Source organism: Meriones unguiculatus, chromosome 7 (assembly GCF_030254825.1).
Source record: "Meriones unguiculatus strain TT.TT164.6M chromosome 7, Bangor_MerUng_6.1, whole genome shotgun sequence".
NCBI classification, from domain to species: Eukaryota; Metazoa; Chordata; class Mammalia; order Rodentia; family Muridae; genus Meriones; species Meriones unguiculatus.
In genome coordinates this window covers 15,909,335-15,934,412 of record NC_083355.1, presented here as the reverse complement: position 1 = coordinate 15,934,412, position 25,078 = coordinate 15,909,335, and the positions used below count along the sequence as shown (strand labels likewise).

Here is a 25,078-nt window from a genome sequence, read left to right as displayed (position 1 = left end):
GCACCAAAAGAAAAAAAAAAAAAGTTTGTCTAAAAGTGAATGCAAAGTAGTATTTCATTGTGGTGTGATTTTTTGAGATAGAGTTGCATGTGGGTCAGGCTGACTTTGAACTCACTCTGTAATTGAAACTGTCCTTGAACTTCTGATCTTCCTACCTCTGTCTCCCACAACATGGAATTGCAGCCCTGTGCCATCATAGCTGGCTTCATATACCTGACTTCATTGTGGATCTTGCAGTTGTCATTTATTTTTGTTTGTCTGTTTGTTTGTTTGTTTTGTTTTGTTTTTGTCTTTTGAGATAAGTATTTTCTATAACCCAGACTGGCCTCAAAATTTTTTGTAGTGAAGGATGATCTTGAACACTTCATCTTCCATCCTCTGCCTCCCAAAGGGTAGAGTTATAAGCAGGCACGACTGTACTCAACTTTAGATTTTTTTTTTTTAAACTACAAGATAGCAATTTGTTTGGAAATTGTGACAAGAGATATTCCAGTCCCGTTTGTAACTTGGGGTGTTTTCATGAGATTGAGTCTAGTCACTGAAATGATTTTGAGTATCTTTGCAGTTTCTCCCTGAATTCTTTCCTCTAAAATGTTTCTTTGGTTAGTCAATCATACAGCATTTCTTATTAGAACAGAACTATTAACTAGGGAGGAAACTTGTAAATAGAACAGTCTTTAGCCATTAACAAGTGCCATAAGATTAAATGTAAATTCTGAGGAGGAGCGTGGTGGTAAACACCTATAATCCCACCATTTGGGGGTCTAGAGAAGAAGAACATGAGTTCACGGACAGCCTGAACTCTCTCTCAAAAAAAAGAACCAAGTCTACTACTTACTGTCAACTTTCTCATTTATGAAACAGTAACAACAACTCTCAAAATTGTTATAAGGATTACAGGCAAAATATATGTAAAAAAAGGTTCGTGGTAAAATTCAAAGTACTAAGTATATATGTAATATGAGGTTTTATGATCAAACTTACCAATATTTTTTCTGAAATAAGAGTTAATAATCATAAGCTTCCTATGGAAATATCATCCCATCACTTCTTATAGCCATAGTTCACAAACTTTTTTTTTTTTGTAAGTAGCTACATATGGCTTTGTATTCTACTTCAGTGTCTCTCACTACAACTCTGCCATTATAGCTGGAAAACAGTGAGACATTACAGAAATAAGTGGGTATGGCTCTATTCCAATAAAACCCGATTTGCAAGAACAACAGATGGAGAAGCACACAGGCCTGGGTCTCTGGCCCCTTTCCTGCAGAGAAGAGCACGTCCCCTTTGGTACCCGTCTCCCCTTGCTATGCTCAGACATGGCTGTGTGATGGTCAGTGGTAGCAGTGCTAATGCAGGACAGCTACATATCTGTAAGTGGGCTGCTAATGATAAACTGTGCAAATAACGAAACTCCCAAGAAACTCTCTGGCTCAGCCCCAAAGTTAGTTACGTTTGAACCAGTCCTAAGAAGTCCTAAGAAGAGGTTGCTCATGGTTTGGTTTGGTTTGGTTTTTCATGATTTCTTGAAATATTCTAAAGGACTAAATAATTGAGTTATTTTTGGCTACATTCTGGCTGGTAATAAAATCACATTTACTTGTCATTTTTGTTGAGTTTTAACCAACTTTCCTCATATTTCCAAGGAGCAAAGGCTCAACTTCCATCAGCCAGAAGAAATCCACAGTCTGTAGTACACGGGGAGCTAGTATTGCAGATCTAGATTCTGCTTCCGTTTTAGACTTCTTTCTTGCATGTTTACTCCAACTGCATTGGGACTTTCAAAGCTGCTCCGTGATCCTTCCACCAGCATCTGGTCCTACTGTCTCCTTTTACCGTTCTCTTTTTTTCTTTTGCTTTTGTTTTTGTTTTGTTGGTTGTTTTTCTTTGAAACAGGGTCTCACTGTATAATCCTCTTGGTCCTGTAACTCATTAGGTAGACCAGGCCGGCTTCAAACTTATAGTGATCCTCCTGCCTCATCTTCTAAAGTGCTGGAGCATCGTCTGCCTGCCACCACACCCAGCCTTTCCATCTTCTTTTCCCTCTAGCTCATAACAAGGTTAAATGACTCTCCAGCTCAGCTTGTAAGTCACTAAAAAAATAAAAATAAAAATAAATTAAACCACAAAGTATGGAGCTTTAACTACTCTTTAAATTTCAGTTGGAAAAGAAGCAAATAATGCCCAACTGAAATGATAAGAATAAATAAAGCCATGGGAGTAGATGGCATTGTCTAGGATGAAACAGAGGACCAACTGTAGCGGTTTGGAATTAGAGTAAAGGAAAGAACCAGAAATCAACTGTTTTATCTATTGTAGTTGCTACTGAGAATTTCCAGCTGATAATTCAGAAGTAAAATCCTGAATCAGGTACTGTGAGTTTTTTAGTAATCTTGACATAATAGATAGAAAGTGAACTTGAGTTTTTAAAAAATAAAAAAGACTTGTCTTCTGACTGCAGCTCCAGTAGCTTTGTGGATTAGAGCAAATTACTTACTCTCTCTAGATTGTTTCCTCTGATGTAAATAGTAGCGAATCCTACCTCTCAGGGGGTGTTGTGAAGAAAAGATTAAGGTGAAAGAGCTAATACATAAAAAGGTCCCAAATACAGAACTTGACACATACTAGATTTTGAGTAAATGTTAGATTCTTTTTTTTTTTCCTCGCCTAGATAAGATGGGACAGAGAGGCAGGATATCACTGCTGATAATTTCTATTGATATTAATACTTTCTGGTGACTTTTCTATCTAAATTGTTCATATACTGTATCATTCCTCAACTAATGTCTTGGTGAAACCCATATGTACGCTAAATCAAGAGACTGAGGCCCAAATGGGGAGTTGGAGCTATACTTCTTTGTCTTCTAGAGTCCAGAATGAAGATGAACCTTATAACCTAACTATAAGCCTGACTAAGTAGCTTCTGGGACTCTTCAAGAACTCTATAAATATTTGATCTCATATGTCAAAATAAACAACCATAACAAATAAGTGATAGGTTTGCTTCAGGATTTTTATGTGTGTCTGCATATTAACTAATTAGCCAAATAAGAAGCTTGTAATTAACATCCCTGTTATTAGCACAAATTAAAAGAAGTTTTGAAATAGTAGTGATTAGAGCTGTTGTCTGCACTTCCTCCTTTCAGGGTAACCAGTTCTTGGCGACCAGATAACTACTCTACTGGAAAGACTCAAAACAGAACTCTACGAGGCCATAAACAATATGGATAATTTGGAAATTAAGTTGCCATTTTTAAATAATATAAGAGGATGACAGGGACAGTGCTTCCCTGTAGTGTAAAGACTTTAAACAAAACTCTAGTTTCACCCTCCCAGAGGCATTGTGTTTCTGGGATCCCATTGGTCTACTCTGCCAGGATTTGACCCAGCTCTTATGGTTGACCCTCTTTGTCTATCTGCTGTAATAGGGTAGGATTAAACAAGAGGATGGGTAGGTCAGCATTCTTCTTCCTCATTTGGTCCAGCTGTATGTTTCATCGTGAGACTGTCTAGGCACAGGCAGCCACTTTGATAAAGTCAAGTCATTACAGGCACTTTTTTTAAAAATCCAGGTTAGCAGTTTAACCAGTAGAGTGCTTGCCTAGCTGCACAAATCCCCGGGTTCAGTGCACTACATAATAAATCCAGTATAGGGGTTGTGTGCCTGTAATCCAAGCAGTTAGGTGTTAGATAGGAGGATCAGAAATTAACAGTTATCCCTGCTACAACTTGAGTTTTAGCCAGCATAGAAAACATAAATGAGACCCTGTCTCAAAAAAAAAAAAATACACTTATAAGACATTGTAGATTCTAGTGATGGTGGTACACATCTTTAATCACAGCACTCGGGAGGCTACACAGAAAAACTCTTAGATAGATAGATAGATAGATAGATAGATAGATAGATAGATAGATAGATAGATAGATAGCAGAAAAGGGAATGGAAAGATTATAAGAGCCAAAGTACCAGGATGCCTGCTATTAAATAGTGTTCTTCTAGGCATGATAGGAACTCTGCACCCATGAAATGTCAACACTGTGGTCGCCTAAACAAGACCTGCATAGTGGCAGTACCAGTTAACAGGCCAATACAAACAAATATTCACAAGCTCCACCTATAGATGATGAATCAGTCTTCTTCAGGAATGAGCCTCCTAATAAGTTAGTTATCCAATACAAATGGTCAGTGCTAAACATACCGACACTGGAGCAACACCGAATGGTCTCAGTAGAGCGTGAGCCTGCATGTGTGTGGGTGTGTATGTGGAACAGGAGTACTCATGTACAAAGTAAAAAACATTTAATTTTTAAATTTAAAAAATTATATATGTCATGTTTGTTAGCCTGGTGTTTTTATGAGACTCCTAACAGTGGGAATGGGGGTGTCTCCGACTGTTTTGACTGCTCTTGGAGGACCCGTTTCTTCCCGTTGGGTTGCCTCACCCAACCTTCATATGAAAGTTTGGGTCTAGTCTTACCGTATCTTGTTATGCCATGTTAGTGGATATCCCTGGGAGGCCTGCTTTTTTTAATGGGAATGGAAAAGAATGGATCTGGGGAAAGGAGAGGTGCAGGGGGCAGTGGGAAGCACTGAGCAGACTGGAGGGAGGGAAAGCTGTGGTCAGGAGGTATTGAAAACAAAAACATAAGTTGTTTTTAAAAAGGAAGACTAATCCTAAAGGTAAATAACCTGATTTTTGTTTCACTTTTATTTTTTGTTTTGTTTTGATTTGGTTTTTTATTGAGAAAGTTTGACTGTATTAGCTCAAGCTAGCCTTAAATCTTCCTATCTAATCCTCATGAGTGCTGGGATCACAAGAATGTAGCCACCATATCATTAGAAATAAAAATTGTAGGGCTGGAGAGATGGCTCAGCAGAACACTGACTGCTCTTCCAGAGGACCGGGTTCACTTCCCAGCACCCATATGGCAGCTCACAACTGTCTGTAACTCCAAGATCTGACATCCTCACACAGACATATATCCAGGAAGAAACCAATGCACATAAAATAAATAAATTATTTTTAAAAAGAAAGAAAGAAAATTGTAATCTGAATGTTTATTTCAACTGTAGGCAATACTTCAGTTATTACCTTACCGACTAGCCTCATGTGGTACACTTATAAACTGTTCTTTAAAATATATATTTTATTTTTATGCCATCACAATATCCCTACAGAAAGAAAAAAGACCCCTGTGCTACAACAGCCTTTGACACTGTTCTCAGATCCAGCTTCCCTTGGCATTCATTCTTTGTCTTTGCACCTTTTCTCTAGAAGAATTTCCTTTGGAAAATAAGAGTCTCAGCCTTCTATGGAAAGGCATGACTACTGTGACTTGATATTTTGTTAGATGAACTTATATCTTTAAATAACAAATATTCCTTTGTAAATGTTTCTTCTATAGTATATCAAATGACTAGAACAGTTTACCTTATAGCTTAAGGAGCAAAGAAAACAGAAGTAGCATACATTAGAACAAACATTTTTCTCCAGATCACTTAGCTACCACTTTGGGTTTTTTGTTTTTGTTTTTGTTTTTGTTTTTGTTTTTGTTTTGTGGGAGTGGGGGATTTGAGACAGGGTTTTGCTTTGTAGCCCTGGCTATCCTGGAACTCACTCTGTAAACCAGGCTGGTCTCAAACACAGATCTGCCTACCTCTGCCTCCTGAGTGCTAGAATTAAAGGTGTACAGGTTCCCAAATTTTAGTGTTATTCTTTTCCTGCCCTTGAGATTTTCTGTTTTAATTCACTTGACCCATATTTTGGCAGAAGAGTTAGATGCTTGGAGGAACAGCTGGACAAAATGAAGAACATGGATGCTGATCACATCTACCCATCCTCTTGTTTCATCCTATCCTGATAACAAAGGCTAGACAAGAGGGTCAACCATAAGCGCTCGGGCAAACCCTGGCAGAGTGGACCAGTAGCATCTCAGAAACACAGTGCCTCTGGGAGGGTGAAACAGAATCTCGTTTAGAGCCCTCACACCACAAGGAAGTCACTGCCCCTTCCCCCTTCTAACCACCAGACTTAATAATTCAACTTAAAGACTGAATTATTCCTTTCCCACTTACAGTGTAGTCTAGTGTAGTCACTGCAGCTCCCTTCTGTGGAGTAGTTCCGAAATCACCTTGCACTTCAGAATTCTTCATTGGATCCTCTGTATCAACTCTTAAAAGGAACAGTAGAAAGTCCGCAGAAAGACAGTGAGGTCAGGAGCCACGCCTGAACAAGACATTTTACTAAGGCTCATGTTTTATTAACCAGATTGAGTCATGTGAGCCACCTAGCTGCAAAGGAGGCTGGTAACTATAGCTTTCCCAAATGTCCAGGAAGAAAATGAAATGAAGCTCAAAGGTCAAATTATCTCTGCCATAGTATTATTTTAGTGACTTAAGTTACTTAGTCAATAAAGCTAGTGGGAAAAAATGAGAAAATAAATTTTATTCAAATATAGAGCAAAAAAAAAAAAAAAGAGATGTTAAGTGATTTACTACTGGAGACAACTTAAGTTACTATGTTTCTGTAAAACTATTCTTTGTCCCTATCAAGTTACTGTGTATGAACCTTGTTAAAATGAGACTACACTCACTCATTAATACTAAAAACCTAGCGGCCACTCATTCACTACTGATGATGTTTTTCACCTGGGTTAGTAATTATCTCACTGAGAGTGGTGACATACACTTGAGAGGCAAAAGCAGGTGTATCTCTGTGAATCTGAGGTAACCCTGGTCTACATAGCAAGTTCCAGGAGAGCCAGGGCTATTTAGAAAGACCTTGTTTGTCTCTGAAAAAAATATTAATTATTTAATTGTCTCTATATTAAATATTATTATTTATAATTGTTTCTATGTTTTTTCAGGGTTTGAGTAAAAAGGTTGGTGTATCATCCTCCATCCTTCAAGGACTCTGGATCTCATATAGCACAGAAGGTCTTTCCATGGCATTGGCCTCTTTACGAAATCTCTATACTCCAAATATAAAGGTAAACACAAAGAAACTGCAAATAGCTTAAATAATTGACTGGAAAGTTGAAGGACATCAAGTAGCCATTTAGTTATCTCTGAGTTGCCTTGGGCTGTTTCCTAATGAATGGCCTGTTAGTAATTTTAATGTATTTTAACTTGCTATATTTTATTCTGATAATTGAGGACTGAAGCCATTGGCTGGCTGGCTGAAAGCTGAAGTCAGGATCTGGTAAAGGTTCTGAAGGGTAAATTGACCTCAGGTAGCCTGTATCTGGGGAGGGACTTTTAAAGTCAAGCGCTCACCTAGGTGAGCCCTTACCCTAGCTAATGAGCAGCATATGTAAAGTGGCTTTTGCTTTATTTTCCAAAGCAAAGTATGTGAAAGGGAATAAATAAAGAATTTATTAAATTCTTCCTAAAAGTGCTACTGGACATTGCCATAGAGTTTTAAGTGATTTAATTTAAGAATGACTGAAAGGGTCTGACGGTGTTTGTCTGACTGGTGTTTGTTTCTAGGTCAGCAGATTGCTGATTCTGGGAGGTGCCAATATTAATTACCGGACAGAGGTTCTAAACAATGCTCCCATCCTATGTGTCCAGTCTCACCTTGGTTACACAGAAATGGTAGCCCTGCTTTTGGAGTTTGGGGCCAATGTGGACGCCTCTTCCGAGAGTGGCCTGACTCCACTGGGGTATGCTGCAGCAGCAGGCTTCCTGAGCATCGTGGTATTGCTGTGCAAGAAGCGGGCAAAGGTAACAGCTGCCTGCTCCGCTGCTGCTTTTCTCTTCTCTTTTCCTTTCCTCATAATGGAGTCTTTTGTTGTTTTGTTATTGTTGTTGTTTTGGTTTGGTTTTTTAATTTCAGTTTATTTACTTTACATGCCCCTGCCTCCTGTCCTCACAGTCTTCCCTTCCCCTGCTTCCCCCTTCCCCTCTTCCTATCCCCTCAGAAAAGGGGAGCCCCTCCCCAGCACATCAACTCACATCAGGACTGAGCATATCCTCATCCACTGAGGCCAAGCAAGGCAGCCCTGCCAGGGGCAAGTGATGCAAAAGCAGGCAATAGAGTCCATGTTAGAAACCAACCCCCCCCCCCTTCATTTGACAGGCAACCCATATGAAGACCAAGCTGCCCAGCGGCCACATATGTGCAGGGGACCTAGGTCCAGATCATGCATGCTCCTTAGTTGATGTCTCAGTCTCTGTAAGCCCCCATGAGTCTGGGTTAGTTGTCTTTGTTAGTCTTCTTGTGAGGTTCCTGTCCCCTCCAGGTCCTTCCATCTTTCTCCCAACACTTCCACAGTATCCCTAGAGCTCTGCCCCATACTTAGCTGCAAGTCCCAGAATCTGTCTCCATCCACTGCCGGCTGGAGCCTCCCAGATGACAGTCAAGTTAGACTCCTGTCTGCAAGCATAGCAGGGCATCAGTAATAGTGTCAGCGGCTGGCTATGGAGTCTGTTTTTACTCATCTGTTACCTCAGCAATCTAGGTGTACCCAACCCTGATGCAGAGCAGATCAAAGGGAGGACTTACTAAGCTCATATCCCAGTGTTTGTCCTCATCCGTATGAATGCATACTGCATCAGGACACAATTTTAAAATTTTAGAGAGACAGTTGTAAAACAGCATTTATCAGCAACCACAAAAATCCCTACCTAATATCCTAGAAGTTATCTACTAAGCACTGAAGAAGCCTCTTTCTAACAAAGCTCCAGAAGAGAATCAAATCAAGGGACAAAGAGACTTCAGTGGGAAGCCAGAACTGAACAGTGCCTGCACACCCTAGGGCTTCCACACTGCTGCTACTGCGTGCTTCTTGTCCTCTTCTGTGACAACCCCGTCCCTTTCAGGTTATCATTTTACCTACTAGACAACATCCCTTTCATTTTTCTTCTTTCTTTCTTTTGTTGTTTTTATTTTATCTTATTTTGTTTTGTTTGAGAAAGGGTCTCTCTTTATAGCCTTGGCTGTCCTGGAACACACTATGTAGACCAGGCTGGCCTCAAACTCACAGAGATCTGCTTGCCTCCTGAGTGCTGCTGGCTTGCATTAAAGGCATATGCCACTATGCATAACCCCTTAATTTCTTGAAATATTTTATTTTAAAGGAGTAAATACAAAAGTCATCTAGAGTTCATATATCCTATGTTCAGCTTTTACTTGATACTGACAGTTTAAGTGACTATAATTCGAGTATCAAAGCTAAGAAATTAATATTGATATAATATGATTAGTCAACTTATAAACCTTCCTGAAATTTCTTCATATGATCCACTAATGCTTGTTTTCCATTACGGTAGGTAATCTGAATTTAATTTAATCATTGCATTTAGTCCCCTCTAGTCTAGGAGACTTCCCCAGTTTTTCTTTATCGTTTATGATTTGAATTTTTTGGAAGAATTCTTATTAGTTGTTCTGTAAAAAGTTTCACTTTTAATATTTTCTCATTTTATTTTAATTCATTTTGTGTAAGAATAACACATGAGGTGATACTGTGTCCCATAATCAAAATGCTGTACCTGAAGTACATGATGTCCACAAATCTCATTATAGATGATAGCTTCTATGATTCAGGTGAAGGTAGTGTCTTCCAAACTAACTCTGAAAATACTTTTTCCCTTTGTAATTAAGAAAAGCATCTTTCAAGGAGATGATTTGAGACCTTTTGTTCTTCATCACACTTGTTTACTTGTTTTAGGATCTATTTTTTTATTTTTACTGTGAGAGGTTTTGACTATGATGCTTGTTCAAAGGGTGATTTCTGTGTTCATTCTTCCCTCGTTTATTGATAGAAATTCCATTGTAAAGAAGAGCTGTCTCAAACTAGGCATGATGGTGTATGCTTGTAAATCCCAGCATTCAGAAAATTGAAGCAGGAGGATTGTAAGTTCAAAGGCAGCTTTGAATACATAATGACGCACTGCTCCTGTTCCCTATGTATCTATTTATCCAGTGATTACTCATTTGCATCACTGTGGACTTGTGGATGTTTATTTTATTCTTTGGTCTGCAATCTATTACCATTAGAGTTCATTTTGTTAGTCAAATTCTTCCCAAATTGGTCATTAGTTCAATTGGTTCCTAATATTTTTTAGTACAACTTTCCTTCACCACAAAATGTTTCAGCCTCATCTTTTACCATTGCTACCCCATCTCTGGAACTAGCTATTTATCCAAGAGTGAGAATTTTGTTCATCTTAGTTTTTATAGATACAGGTCTAAGCCTGAACACTTCCTGCTGATTAAAATCTGGAATTCTTAGTCTGTCATTTAAAAAAGTGTCCATGCTTTCAACCTTATAAACTTCATTTCAGGTCTCTACCATGAAAACCTAGAAAAGGCAATCAGTTTCTACCTCAGCTAGTTCTGATAGAACTTTATACTGTATCTGTTCCTGAATGCACTCAGGTTTGATTTTAGTGGACTGGAGAGATGGTTTGGTCATTAAAATGCTTGTTCCATAAGAATGAAAACTTGAGTTCAAATCCTGGCACCTATGTAAAAGCTGGAGGCAAGGACTCACGTCTATAACCACATCACTGGTGGGAGGCAGAGGCGGGGATATCTCAGTGGCTTACTGTCCAGTCAGACAAGCTGAAACAGTGAGCTACAGGTAAGAGCAACTAAGGAAGACTTCTAACATCCATTTGTGTACACCTACACAAATGCACATACAACACACAAAATAATAATAATGAATTGTTGTGTTTATTTCACTTATTATATACTTTGTTTTTAGACAGGTTTGGGCACATCTCCTCCTGCCTTATTTGAAAATCTTGAGAGCAAAGTTTATTCCTTTTCACCGTTTATCCTATATGGTGCTTGCACATAGTAGCGCTCAGTTAACATTTGTCATGAGGTTCACTGGGTGGAAGCAAAGTGCGTAGGGGAATCAGAAACAAAACTTGGGTCCAAGTATTCTGAGTATTCTAGACAGATAACCACATTTTTGCTAGAAACTTCTGTCTAAGGGCCTTCCGGATAATTGACCTCAATCAGCCTTTCTTTCAACCTCGACTTTGAACCAACACTGAAATTATAAAACTGCTTTTGGAGCTTAGTCTAGAGTAAAGCTCCAAGTGCCTCTAGCCATTTTGGCCAGATCTTTCTTCCCTTCTGCTGGAAGAGGAAACGGTTTCTGCCAAAGCTTGGTGGTTCAGTGAGTGAATCATGACACAAGATGTTTTTTCTTCAGAACACCATGGACAGTTTTTGTCAATAGAACTGTGGGTGTCTTGGTCTGAAAAGAACTGTTTGAGAGCAAAGGAGGACTTCCTAATCTTAACCTCAGGGTTTTGTTTTATTCTTCCTTTAATGCAAAAGCAAAAGCCTTTCCTCATTTTTCTGGGGAAAGTTCTCCACACAGGGATGTCCAGGGGAGCTGCAGATCAGTTACAATCTAGCCTCAGTAGAAAGTACTCAAGTTGAGCCAGTGAGAAGGAATGATGTAGGCACATGCAACAGGCCAGTATTAGAGCACAGCACCCAGTCTCTGTTCACACAGCTCTCTCTGTTTTCTTTCCACAGGTAGATCACTTGGATAAGAACGGGCAGTGTGCTTTGGTTCATGCTGCTCTGCGAGGTCATTTGGAAGTTGTCAAGTTCCTGATCCAGTGTGACTGGACAATGGCTGGCCAGCAGCAAGGAGTGTTTAAGAAGAGCCATGCCATCCAGCAGGCCCTCATCGCTGCAGCCAGCATGGGTTACACTGAGGTAAGAAAAAACTAAAATAGGCTTTTCTCCTGTTATGTATTGAAGAACCTAAGAAGCTGTGAGGGAAGACTTGAATGCTACCAAATTGCCAGCCAAATTGGTGCAAGGTTTTTAAACACTATTGTAAAGACATAGGGGATTAAACTCCAGAAAGCACTGCTCAAATATTATAGTACCTACAATTATGTTCTTGGGAGAAACATGAGAGTCAGAAAGGAGTTTGGGAATTATTTCACACACCTCCTCCTGTACCTATTTAACAGAGCATGACAATAAAACACAGGAGTTACTGGCCTGGGACATACAGTCAGACATTTTGAGACAGGAAGGACACAAACCATACATCCTCAGAGGGCTTGGCTTTGGTCCTAGATCTTACAGCTTTTTGTCTTAGAACCTGGTTTCTCATTCATAAAGTAAAGTTACTGAAGTCTTTTTACAAGGCTGTTATGAAGGATGCTCTAAATAATTAACACCATACAAATGGTATTTTCTACATTGTTAATAAGTGTAGCAGTACACGGTACAATGCATGGCAGCGTTCTGTGAAATGTTAAAAAGCTGCCGGTGAGGAAAGAAGAGCATAACCGGGAAGTGGGCACACACGCCTACATTTATTACAGACTCTACTAATCTAAGTAACAGGATGCACAGTGGTTAAACAGTGTTCTCAACTGAATGGGTGATTGAATGTTGGCTTTGAATCTGTAGCTAACCTGTGTTGCAACCTAAGTTTGATGTGACAAGTAGAGTTGCCTCTAGTTTACTCTTTTCCCAGTAATTTTACTGCCGCTAAATCTGATATTTGATTTACTGTGAACTGCCTCTCACTTTTATGCAAACTCTGTTGAATAAAATGAAACACATTTCAGGCTTAGCTCTAAACCAAAGATTGATTTATAAACTTTGTAACTATTCCTACCATGGATGACTCCAAGTTGCCAGTGTATTATCATTGGACATGAAGATGGGAAGAAATGCACAGTAGCACATGTGACAGAGCTGACATGAGATGTCACCAAAGGACTAGGAAGCAAAATTGAAATTGGTATTGTCTAGGAAAGTCTCTTAACTCCCAGTATAATCAGGTTCCTGGCGACAACTGTCATTTTTATTTGCAATCAGTTGTTCTTTCTCCCAGACAGTCCTCATACTTCTAAGAGGAAAAAAGAGAACAATTACTTTAAGGAAGATATAGGCTTCCCCCAGAACAAGTAAGGGTCCTGACTCAGGTGACCATGATTCCCAGAGGACAATTGCTGCCCCACCACCACCACCTTGTAGCAATAGCCAAGCCTGGGGCCCTGAGCAGGGATCCCTATGCCCCTGCCTAAGGGTCACTTCCTTTGCCCTCAGTTTTCCATTTTGGGTTTTGTTTTTTTTTTTTATTATTAAACTGATGGGACTTTTTGTGTTTTTATTTTTACGTTATGGCTCAAACCTTTTAAAAATAAAAGCTAGGATATATCTTTGGAGCACGGAAGAAAGCAAGGGAGGGAGGGAGGGAGGGAAAAGAAAGGCAAGCCTCAATTTTCTCCATATTTCTTTCCTCTGTCTTTATTGGGAGGACAAGAGATTGTGCCATTAGCTTAAATAAGAATATGAGCCAGGCACAATGGCACATGCCTGTAATCCCAGCACTCAAGGAGGCAGAGGCAAGTGGATCTCTGTGAGTTCAAGGCCAGCCTGGTCTACATAGTGAGTCCAGGACAGCCAAGGATATACCTTGGCCAAGGATAAACCTTGTCTCCAAACAAACAAACAAACAAACAAACAAAAAAGAATATGTGATTTTTAAATCACATTATATATGGATTATGTTAAAGAAAAACATGTAAACTATATCTGATAGGACAGCTGTTTATCAGAGTGGCTTGGGGGCTCCCTGGTGAGGCAGTCAGTACTGACTTCTTTGTACGTAAGAAGTTCAGTGGTGCTTAGAGGATTGTTGTGTCAGCAGCACAGCTTCTGCCCTGCAGTGTGAGCTGATGTTGCTTCTTGTTTCAGATTGTCTCCTACCTACTTGATCTTCCAGAAAAAGATGAAGAGGAAGTGGAGCGAGCACAGATCAACAGTTTCGACAGTCTCTGGGGAGAGACAGGTACTTCTCTTGGACATTGCTGTCCTCTCAGTGCTGTGCTGTACTTCTGGAGACTCGCCGTGTCTCTCACACTGTTGCTTTGAGTCTGGCATCTTGAGCACTCTGTCTTGCCTTTTGTGTTGAGACCAGTTCAGCCCGAGTAAAAAGAAAGGCAGCTTTTCTTTCAGCCCACTTTCCCTTTGGGTCTTTCATGTTACCACTTTAAAAAAAAACATGACCACGAGTTTCAAACATTTTTTAAAAATGGACTTTTCCTTATGGCATTGTAAACTAAGCAGTAAACGATTGTGGCCTTCCTATTGTTTGTATGATGCTTACACTACTTCCTTTTCCTTTTTCCCAAAAATAATGTTCCACTTACAGTTGCTAACCAGACGGACCTTTCTTTCATCCACATCTCTTGTCTTACCAGATGTTATTATGGTTATGTGGCACTATAAAGCTTTACATGTGACTAAAGTTCCTAGCTAGATACAAACTAAAGGCACCATCCTGATCTAGTACAATTCCTCTGGGTCTATAGTGAAGCATTTTCTATATCATTTGGTTCCTGCTTCACCAACAGTAGCCTCTTCTTTGTGATTGAGGCAGGAAATGAATGTTGTCTTTTCTCCAAGTCTAAACATCTAGAGAAACGTTAATAACCTCTGATACTTCCTCGTGAAACTGGGGCAGGGAAAACAGTGGAGGAACCACAGATATGTGTTATATTTGCCAGAAGAAAGAGAGTAATACTGAGATGGCAAATGTAGGTAAACATGCTTCACTAAGCAAGAAGGTTACACATTTTGGTAAAGGTGAGAATGTTGTTAAAAATCACGTAAGAATTTTTAACTTATCTAACATTTATAACAACTTGTTGAATTGTTTTCTTTCTTCTTCTGCTAAAATTGTGCATAAGTTTCATGACTGCTTTTACATGTATAATGGTCCAGAGCTCAGGAATTTCCTTCTCAACAATTTCTTCCTCTGTAAAATCCAAAGAGAGCAGATGCCAGGCAGCTGCAGCTTAAGAGCCCATGATAGATGATGGGAAAATGTGCAGCTGGAAACAGCTGCTGTCCCGGAGACAAGTTAGAGGAAAGGGAACCTAGAACTGCAAAATCGGACATGTTGGTTTACTTTTCCTGTCAGCAAAACCTTCCCCAATACAGTGTTGCCATACCTCCTGATAGGCCCTTCTAACCAAGGGCATGGGAGTAGGAGGGGCCCCAGAAAGGCCAGTGGTCATAATGGGTAGAAATTATAAGGCCGATAATCACAGTGTGCAATATCTTATTCTGGTACTGTACTTCAAAGAAATCCTTAGAAAGATTCAAAAACGGTATAAACTGTGCCTGGGGAGATGACTCACTGGGTAAAATGGCTGCTGTATAAACATGAGAAGCCGCGTGTCAATCCCCAGCACCCACATATCGGTAACCCCACACTGGGAAAATGGAGACAGGCAGATCCCAAGGCTCTCCTACTGGCCAGACTAACAGAGACAGCAAGCTCCAGGTGCAATGAGGAGTCCCCGTCTCAGAAACTGAGGCAGAGAGGATAAGGAAGACACCCAAAACAGTAGTCTCTGGTCTCCACACATGCATGCATGGGCATGCCTGCACACATACACACACAGTAACCGAGTGGCTTAATTTTTATTGAATATGAATTTTTATTCAAATAAAACTTTGTGACCTGGCTGGTGCAATGGCTCAGAAGGTAAAGGCACTTGCTGCCAACCATGTTGACCTGATATTTACTATTTACATGCAATGATTTTGCTATTAAAAACTGTTAAATATACATTGGAACAAAATATAATTTCTAGATCTATAAAAAATGACTTGATGGGGTGGCATACACCTATACCCTCAAGACTGCAGAGGCAGGTGCAGGAAGATTGTTGTACCTAGTCTGCAGAGCAGGGTCCGGGCTAGCCACAGCTATGCAGCAGGGCTCTTTACGAAAAGAAAATTATTTGATTTCAGAGAGATTTTTGGAAAATACTATTATCTTCACTATGTGAAAAAGAACCTACAACTTAGCACGGATGTAGCATGGACTTGAGCTTGCTTCTCTAACTACAGTGATTTGCACTAAGTCTGTGTGTTTCTTTCTAATTTATAGCACAAAGTTTAAAATTTTATATGACATTTGTGACATTTACTTCAATGGCAAAATATATGTGATACATACTTACTATTGAGCTGGTGGAAGTCTCATATCTGCAGCCCTGACCTAAGTGACAAAACTTCACCTAGGGAAAATACAATGGACAGTTTTCCAACTGTCACTTAACTGTATCTGCTAATAAGAAGAAGCAAAAAAGTTGCTGTCAGTTGCACCAACACAAGTTATTTACTCTCACAACAATCATAAGTCATATCCCAGTTTCAGAGATGTTTGGGAGGGAAGTATTAAGCATTGAACCTAGAATCAATGAAACACATCTTAGAATATAATAGAATAGTACTGAGCTAGAATATTTACATATCATATTTCCTAACATCAGATCGTGGAATATCCCCAGTGCTTTTGTCCTCCTCTGGCAGCCTCTTTAATTCGCCTAGAGTCATCTTCTTAAATCTATCCCCCATCATCTGGCTAGCTATATCAAATCCAAAACACCACTAAAAAAGATAATTTTATAACCTTTATTTTTTTTAATTTATTTTTATTAATTATAATTTATTCACTTTGTATCCCAGTTGTAGCCCCTTCCTTTGTCCCCTCCCAATCTCACCCTCCCTCCCCCTTCTTCTCCCATGCCCCTCCCCAAGTCCACTGGTAGGGGAGGTCCTCCTCCCCTTCCCTCTGATCATAGCCTATCACGTCTCATCAGGACTGGCTGCACTGTCTTCCTTTGTAGCCTGGTAAGGTTGCTCTCCCATTAGGGGGAGGTGATCAAAGAGCCAGCCCTGAGTTCATGTCAGAGATAGCTCCTGTTCCCCTTACTAGGGAATCCACTTGTAGACTGAGCTGCCTTGGGCTACATCTGTGCAGAGGTTCTAGGTTATCTCCATGAATAGTCGGTGGTTGGAGTATCAGTCTCAGAAAGGACCCCTGTGCCCAGATTTTTTAGATCTGTTGCTCTCCTTGTGGAGCTCCTGTCCCCTCCAGGTCTTCCCATCTTTCCTTCTTTTATAAGAGTCCCTGCACTCTGCCCAAAGTTTGGCTATGAGTCTTAGTATCTGCTTCAATACCCTGCTGGGTCTTTCAGAGGACCTCTGTGGTAGGCTCCTGTCCTGTTTCCTGTTTTCTCCCTCCTCCTATGTCCCATTTGCCTTTCTGAGTGAGGATTGATCATCTTACCCAGGATCCTCCTTCTTGCTTAGCTTCTTTAGGTGTACAGATTTTAGTATGTTTATCCTATATTATATTTCTAATATCCACTTATAAGAGAGTATATACCATGTGTGTCTTTCTGCTTCTGGGCTACCTCACTCAGGATGATCCTTTCCAGTACCCACCATTTGCCTGCCAATTTCATGGTTTCCTTGTTTTTAATTGCTGAGTAATACTCCATTGTGTAAATGTACCAGACTTTCTGTATCCATTCCTCAGTTGAGAGACATCTGGGTTGTTTCCAGATTCTGGCTGTTATGAATAAAGCTTCTACGAACATGGTTGAGCAAATGACCCTGTTCTGTAGTTGAGCATATTTTAGATATATGCCCAGGAATAGAATAGCTGGGTCTTGAGGTAGAACTATTCCTAATTATCTGAGAAAGCATCAGATTGATTTCTAAAGTGGTTGTACAAGGTTACATTCCCACCATCAATGGAAGAGGGTTCCCTTTTCTCCACATCCTCTCCAGTATGTGTTGTCACTTGAGTTTTTGATCTTAACCATTCTGATAAGTGTAGGTGAAATCTCAGGGTCCTTTTGATTTGCATTTTCCTGATGACTAAGGACCTTTATTTTTTTATGCCACTGCAAAACCAAAAAGTTTTCTCCTTTTATTTCACAGGGTTGACACAGACTTCTTAGGGAAAAACACAAGAAAAGCAGTAAGGTGACACATTTCTCTCTCCTGCTCCTTCTGTACATAGACCAGGGCCAGCCACTGAAAGCTCCTAGCAGCTATAAAAGCAGAGTCCACAAAATAAGATCCCCATACCTTGGACCTGTGTCATCTTTGGCCAAGATTATGGCGTCTGTCTACTTGCTGATCTTCCTGACTCTCTACCCTCTTCTCTGGTGATTCATGTTCCAGAATATAGCCAGATATGGATCTTTTACACTATAGACTAATATCGCTTTTTTATTTACCAACCTTTGTTTACTTTTTTTTTTTGAAACAGTGTTTCTCTGCGTAGCCCTGGCTGTCCTGGAACTCACTCTATAGGACCAGGCTGGCCTCAAACTCAGAGGTTCACCTGCCTCTGCCTCCCACGTTCTGGAATTAAACACCCAGCAGAATTAAGCTCTTCACTATAGTGCAAGATCAGTTATAATATCCAGACTCACCTGTTGCTTATCTTCTCTGGCAATTCTAGTAATAACAAACAAACATTGCTTCCCATCTCAGTGCCTTTATACACACCTTTGTCTAGCATTCCTTCTTATCCTTACTTATCTTGCATTCATACAACCCAGATTGCCCTCTCTTCTCTGTTTTCCTTAGTCAGCCATGAGTTTGTTGGGAATAGACAGCATGTAACAAATAGTTCCATTAATGTTTAATTAATGTTTTAGGTTCAGTAATCAGTTTGTCTCCCCAATCACCTTCCTCCATTGATGTTCATTACATGTTCTAATCCTTCAATGTGAAAATAGATAAAAGGAATCATTTGCTTTTCCATATTATTTAGTGTCATTTAGTGTCAGCATTACATTCACATTATTTCCTCATCTCTGAGCTACATCCTATTTGCCTCTTCAAACACACACACACACACACACACACACACACCATTTTTGTCAGATGCTGACAAGCTATAGAAACAAATTCTGTTTCTGATCTCTTGGGAAGAGATTTTTTTTTTCTTTTGAGTGTTATGGTTTATGGACATGCTTTGCCTTAATCTCCTTTCTTTAAAAAACTCTTAGCAGTTTTTGATAGGATTATAAAATCCAGCCAAAGCAACTCCTTGGTCATGATTTTTGAAAAAATACAGCCTCCATTCTCCATAGTTGCATTGTTTTGAGATGAAACTGGCCAGCTGTGTTAATACCCATGCCTAACTATCATCTGAAGCCTGCTGCCAAATGACATCATAACCTAAACAACAGAGATTAGACAACAAAGAAAAAAGCCAAATGGAACATTCCTTCTCATAAAAATGTGTTATTCAATAGAGAGAAATAGGCCAACCAGAGTAATATAATTGTTAGGGCATACAGTGCCACTTTCCAGGCGAGTACCCGCTGTGAATAATGTGTTTAGTGAACTGGCATCATTAGTGAAAGGCTTGTTTCTAAAATACTAGTCTATTTTCTCCAGAGTGCTATCAGTTTTGTTTTGTTTTAAGAAAAAGAATGTTCTTGGCCTGTACATACTTGGAAGTTTGCCACCACCCTATAACCTAGCACTTTAAACAGATCAAAATATGGGAGTTAGAAATTTTCCAAGTGGTTTGTTTGAGGCACAAAGCATGTCTAAGTTCTTAGCTATTCTTATGTTCAAATGCCTGTGCAAGATTAACAACTTTTTAAACTGTTAAAATTATCAATTTGACCTGGACATGATGGTACATGCCTTTAATCCCAGCACTCAGGAGGCGGAGGCAAGCAGATCTCTGTGAGTTTGAGGCCAGCCTGGTCTACGGAGAGAGTACCAAGACAGCCAGGGGATATATAGAGAAACACTGTCTCAAAAAAGAAAGGAAAGAAGGAAGAAAAGTTATATTATATTATATTATATTATATTATATTATATTATATTATATTATATTATATTATATTATATTATATTATATTATATATATTGAGAAGTAGAACTAGTCACTGCAGAGAGGACCAAGATCTCCTCTCCTGTGACAAACTAAACAGAAAAGCCAACTAAAACTGAGTACATATATCTTCAAAAATTGCCACATTTTCCCTTATGAATCCATTTTACCCTAAGGGCAGGAAAAGATTCTTTAAAAGTTTATCTTTTTGTAAATTTTGTAAAGTTTTAATTTTGAATATGGCTTAGTTATAGGTAAATTGAGTCAAACCCAAAGACAAGTGCCAAGCCAGCAAGATGGCTCAGGCAATAAGGACACTCACTGATGAGTGCAATGACCTAAGTTCTGTCCCTGGGACTCATGTGGTGGAAGGGAGAACTGAACCCTGCAAGCTGTCCTCTGTTCACATTTGTTTACACATACACACGCCAGATAAGTAAAAGTAGATGTCTGAAATGCTGTAATTTTCAGTTAAGTCAAACAAATTGTAAGTGGCCAGTTGATTTGAATTTCACCAGCTTCTTTGATTAGAGTCCAACACCTGAAAACTCAAATATCTGTGTCTGCCAATAGCTCTTGATTTGTCACTAGAATATATGACCATGATAAAGGAAAGATCTTTTGTCAGCCTTCTATGTCAGTTTTTTAATCAATTTGGAAGATGGGGAAACCTCTATTCTCTTTTTGTTTTAACAAAGTATAACTATTACTATTTTCTTTTTTTTTAAAGATTAATTTATTATTTATATAGCCTTCTGCCTGCACACCAGATCTCACTATAGGTAGTTATGAGCCACCATGTGGTTGCTGGGAATTGAACTCAGGATCTTTGAAAGAGCAGCCAGTGCTCTTAACCCCTGAGCCATCTCTCCAGCCCCAACTACTACCATTTTCTAATAGTTTCTTGTTCTTCCTACCCTTTGTCCAGTCTTTAAAACATTAAATTAAGGGCTGGGGAGATAAGTTGGTAAAGTTCTGTCCCACAAACAGAGCCTGCGTTCAGATCCCCGGTACTCACCTAAGAAGTTGAACACAGTGGCACTTCTCTGCTACCCCAGTGCAGTGTAACCCCAGCACTGGGGTAGCAGAGCCAGGTGCTTGACAGCACCAGGGGCTTGTCAGCAGGAGCTTGCTGACGGCCCCTTCAGCTGAATCAGTGAGAGACCCTGTCTCAAACAACTCAAATGGAGAGTGCCTTAGTCACTGTTCTCTGAAGAAACATCATGACCATGGCAACTCTCCTAAAAGAAAGCATTTTAATTGGGGGCTTGCTTACAATTTCAGACGGCCGGTCCGTTTCCGTGGCAGGGAGTGTGGCAGTAAGTGTGGGGCTGGAACAGTAGCTGAGAGCTACCCTGACCCTCAAGTAGAGAGAGGCTGGATTTGACATGGCTTTTGAAATGTCAGAGCCTGGCCCCAGTGACACACTTCCTCCAGCCATACCTCCTAATCACTCTAATGTCAAAGAGCTCTACTCCCTGGTGACTAAGCATTCAAATATACCAGTCTATAGGAGTCATTTTATTCATACCACAACACAGAGTAAATAAGGAAGACATTCAGTGTCAACTCTGAGAGCCTACACATACATGGGCACACACCAACACATACACAAACACTATACACTCAGAAAGAGAATTTATTTATTTTTAATTAAAACAACAAATTTCAGCTGGGTTTGGTAGCGTATACCTGTAATCCCAGGATTGGGGAGCTAAAAAGGAACACTGACTTCAAGCCTGGCCTGGGGTACATAAGGAGACTTTACCTCCAAATAATAAATAAACCCAGGCATTTTTAATGTAATAGTTAAATAAATGTCTGTTACAAGGTGAACCTTGCATTTTCAAATTATTCTTCCTACTAAACAATTGATACAGAAAATGAAATACACACTGAGAATGTTCACTAAGCCAAAGATCATAAGTAATGGAAGAAAAGATTAATCATAGTAAAGAAAGAAAATTTTTCTTCCTCCTGTATGTTTTGTTTTTTTCTTTATAACTGTTTTTAAATCTGTGACTCCACTGTTTTATGCTTAGAAGGAGGAGGCTGGTATGGTGTTGCATAAATTTAATCCCTGACTAGGCATTCAAGATCATCATTGGTTACAAAGTGAATCTGAGGCCAGTCTCGGCTATGTGAGACCTCTTCCAGACTCCCTCCCCCAAAATAGAGGAAGAAAGTTGTCTTTTCCACTCCTGTTTTCTCATCTTTAAGATTTTCTTACCTTGAACAATTCTGACCATCATGGTTGCAAATCTGTTTTTTTAAAGTTACTATCTTAATTAGTTTAAAGAGGAAAAAATTTTAATTGTGCAAGGCCTTAAACTGCAATTCCTGCTTTTGGTTCTTTAGGTTTCAAAGCACAAGAGTAGAGGTTGACCAAGACATTGGTTAATTTTTTTCTTTAGAGTCACTTCTCTGGATTTCATTCACACATAGAGTGGTAGGTTTGTACTTAGGTCAAGAACCTTAAACAAAAAGATACCTGTAGCAGAGTAAGACAGTCCAAGTGTAGAAAAAAATGAAACCAGATGGATATGACCAAAGAGATTTTTCAATGAATTCATTATTATGATTGGCCCCAGATAGTATGAGCCCTTTAAATGTCTTCATTTTTTTTTTTTTCCAAAACTATCCTTTCTGGAAAAGGCAACCAAAATTATTATTCTTGGAGGTAAAGTTGTGATTACATTAATCAGCTACAGTAATTTGCTGTGTTTGCATAAAGCAAAGCATTTAGAAACACATTAATCCATGTTTAATGTTGAAAACTAGAGAAGGGAAAGCCAGCGTCCTCAGTCTTTGTTATCTGCGTTTAGCCCTGACAGCTGCAGCCGGAAGGGGCAAGCTGGATGTGTGTCGCCTGCTCTTGGAGCAAGGGGCAGCAGTGGCCCAGCCGAACCGCAGAGGAGCAGTGCCTCTATTCAGCACTGTCCGCCAGGGCCACTGGCAGGTGAGTATGCTGCTGCTTCCAGCCGTCGGGTAAGAATGAGTTCCAGGTGGAAACTTCGGATGCAAAGAAAAGAAGCCACAGCTGGGTTTCGCAGCAGCCATCAGGCTTGAGGACGTGGCCTTTGTTACTAATGTTCCACTCAATTGAGAATGTAAGAAATCAACACTCACCCTATGTGGTGGCCCATACCTTTGATCCCAGCGTTCAGGAAGCAGAGGTAGTTGGATCTCTGAGTTCGAGGTCAGCCTGTTCTACAGAGAGTCCCAGGACAGCCAGGGTAACATAGTGAGACCCTGTCAATAAAAAGGGGGTGGGGAGAAATTAACACACCAAACCATCCTTGTGAGCAAGATTGATTTGTCTTAGTCCTAGAGCAACCTCCTCTGTGCAACAGTATCTGCCGGTTGACTGGGAGGTTCCCATCTCAGCAGACCCTTTCAAACCAGTTACTCAGATGTTTCCGACTGGCTGGAAGAAAACACACTGTGTTCAACTTCTAGTTATTTGATCTTTCCAGAGGTTTGGACTCTAGAAAAACAATTTTCACACTAGGATGGAAAAGAAAGGATACTGATAATGATCTTTGGAAGTACTTGAGTAGAAAAAAAGACTCTAGAAGCCAAATGGTGCTTAACAAAAGACTTGGTTGTTACCAGAAGCACTGCACTGTAGTCAGTTCAGTGGCAAATGTTTGCTGCTGCTGCTGCTGCTGCTGCTGCTGCCTCCAGAGAATAGTAAAATGGAACTAGCATGGGTAGTTACTTGGGCTGGAACTCTCATTGTGGACTAGTTCAGACCACATATTGACTTGACTTTTTTCTAACTTAATTTGGTAGTCAGGTGTTTAGAGGTGAGTCCTCATTTGTCTCTGCCTAAAGGAGTTAAGAGAGCAAGACTTAAGACTTATAAGAAACGCATAGGAGGTTGTTACAGTAGAAAGATGCGTACAGAGTGGACTTAACCTCTGCAGCAAGTGCTAGTTCACGCATCACCTCAAGAGCTCTTCTCACAATGACCAGCCTCTATGTCTCTGCACTACAGATTGTTGATCTCTTACTGACCCATGGAGCTGATGTGAACATGGCAGACAAGCAGGGTCGTACTCCCCTGATGATGGCCGCTTCTGAAGGCCATCTAGGAACTGTGGACTTCCTGCTTGCACAAGGTAAGTCCTGAGAGGTCAAGGCTATGAATAGAGATGGTAATAATCCACGGAACTGATTTTCAGCGCATGTTAAGAATATGATTGGTTAGAAAATACAAAGCTAGCAGCTCCTGCCCTCTTTTATTTTTCTCCTCCATGTTTTTTAAATAAAAATTCCACACTGGTCTTGAACTCACATTTGTGTCTAGCCACAGTAGCCTAAGTATACCTAGCACTCTCTTGTCCACTTTCTGTGTGTGTGTATGTGATATGCACATTCAAATGGATATATGTCTTACCACTATGTAGACAAGGCTGGCCTCACACTTAAAGTGATCCTCTTTTCTTAGCTTCCAGAGAGCCAAGTTTACAGCTTTGCCTCACCACCCCAGCCTGCCCACTTATGCACTGTGGAGTTCTAACTGACATTCTCTTCTTCTTTATAGCTTAAGGAACTGAACTCTTTCTTTCAAACCAGTAATCTCCAAACTTTGATTTTTCTAATGTATACCTAGTAAATAGTCATCTGTTTTAGAGGCTGATTTGCTGTTGCTGCTGCTGGTGGTTGTGGTGGTGCTATGGTGTCTCACTATAGCCCTAACTGACCTGGAACTTGCTCTGTAGACCAGGCTGGCCTCAAACTTACACAGATCTTCCTGTCTCTTTCTCCTAAGCACTGGGGTTAAAGGTGTGTGCCAAAACACCAGGCAAAGCTGGGTATCAGTTTGTCAGCCTGCACAGCTAATATTTTTTTTCTTGACTCCAAAGGAGGTAAGGGAAGTTAAGGCACTCTCTAGCAATGGTTCTCTTTGGAGAATCAGAATGTTTCTATTAAGCTATCACAATAAATTCCTTGTGGCACTTGCCAGCATACTCACATCCTTGGTAAATGGAAAACAAGTTAAAGGAGGTATCCTTCATGAGGCTGTGTGCACAATGGGGAAGCAGTCCAGCCTTCTGCTGACTGCTGGTAAGCTCGGCCAGCCTATGCAGTAGCCTGTCACAACCCGCCACAGTAGAAAAGTCTTGTCACTTAGTAGCACTGCAGCACCATCTAGTGGAGCCTCTAGATTCGCCTCAAGCAGAGGTCGTGAGGCGATTGAAACCATGACATCATTCCAGTTAGCCTACACTGTTAACAGACAGCTCAAATACGTGTGATTCTCTTTACGCAGATGCACTTTTCTTCAAGAGAACCAGCCTTCTGAAGAACTGCCCAGGCTTGAACAGCAGAGGATAGTTAAGAAGGCTGGGCTTCTCCTAAGAGACTTGCTGTGGTTTTAGCTCTGTCCTTTCAAGAAAGA

The 25,078-nt window shown here is 40.2% G+C and overlaps 1 protein-coding gene across 11 annotated transcripts in view; it reads left to right on the top strand.

Annotated features, from left to right (window-relative positions):
• Positions 1–25,078, top strand: part of Tanc2 (tetratricopeptide repeat, ankyrin repeat and coiled-coil containing 2) — a 304,530-nt gene that overhangs the window by 261,762 nt on the left and 17,690 nt on the right. For all 11 annotated transcript variants that reach the window (XM_060386550.1, XM_060386548.1, XM_060386546.1 and 8 more), the window contains 6 exons: positions 6,868–6,990; positions 7,490–7,726; positions 11,505–11,690; positions 13,698–13,791; positions 22,497–22,630; positions 23,672–23,795. In XM_060386550.1, the coding sequence (XP_060242533.1) occupies positions 6,868–6,990; positions 7,490–7,726; positions 11,505–11,690; positions 13,698–13,791; positions 22,497–22,630; positions 23,672–23,795 (898 nt within the window). The remainder of the gene's footprint in view (positions 1–6,867; positions 6,991–7,489; positions 7,727–11,504; positions 11,691–13,697; positions 13,792–22,496; positions 22,631–23,671; positions 23,796–25,078) is intronic.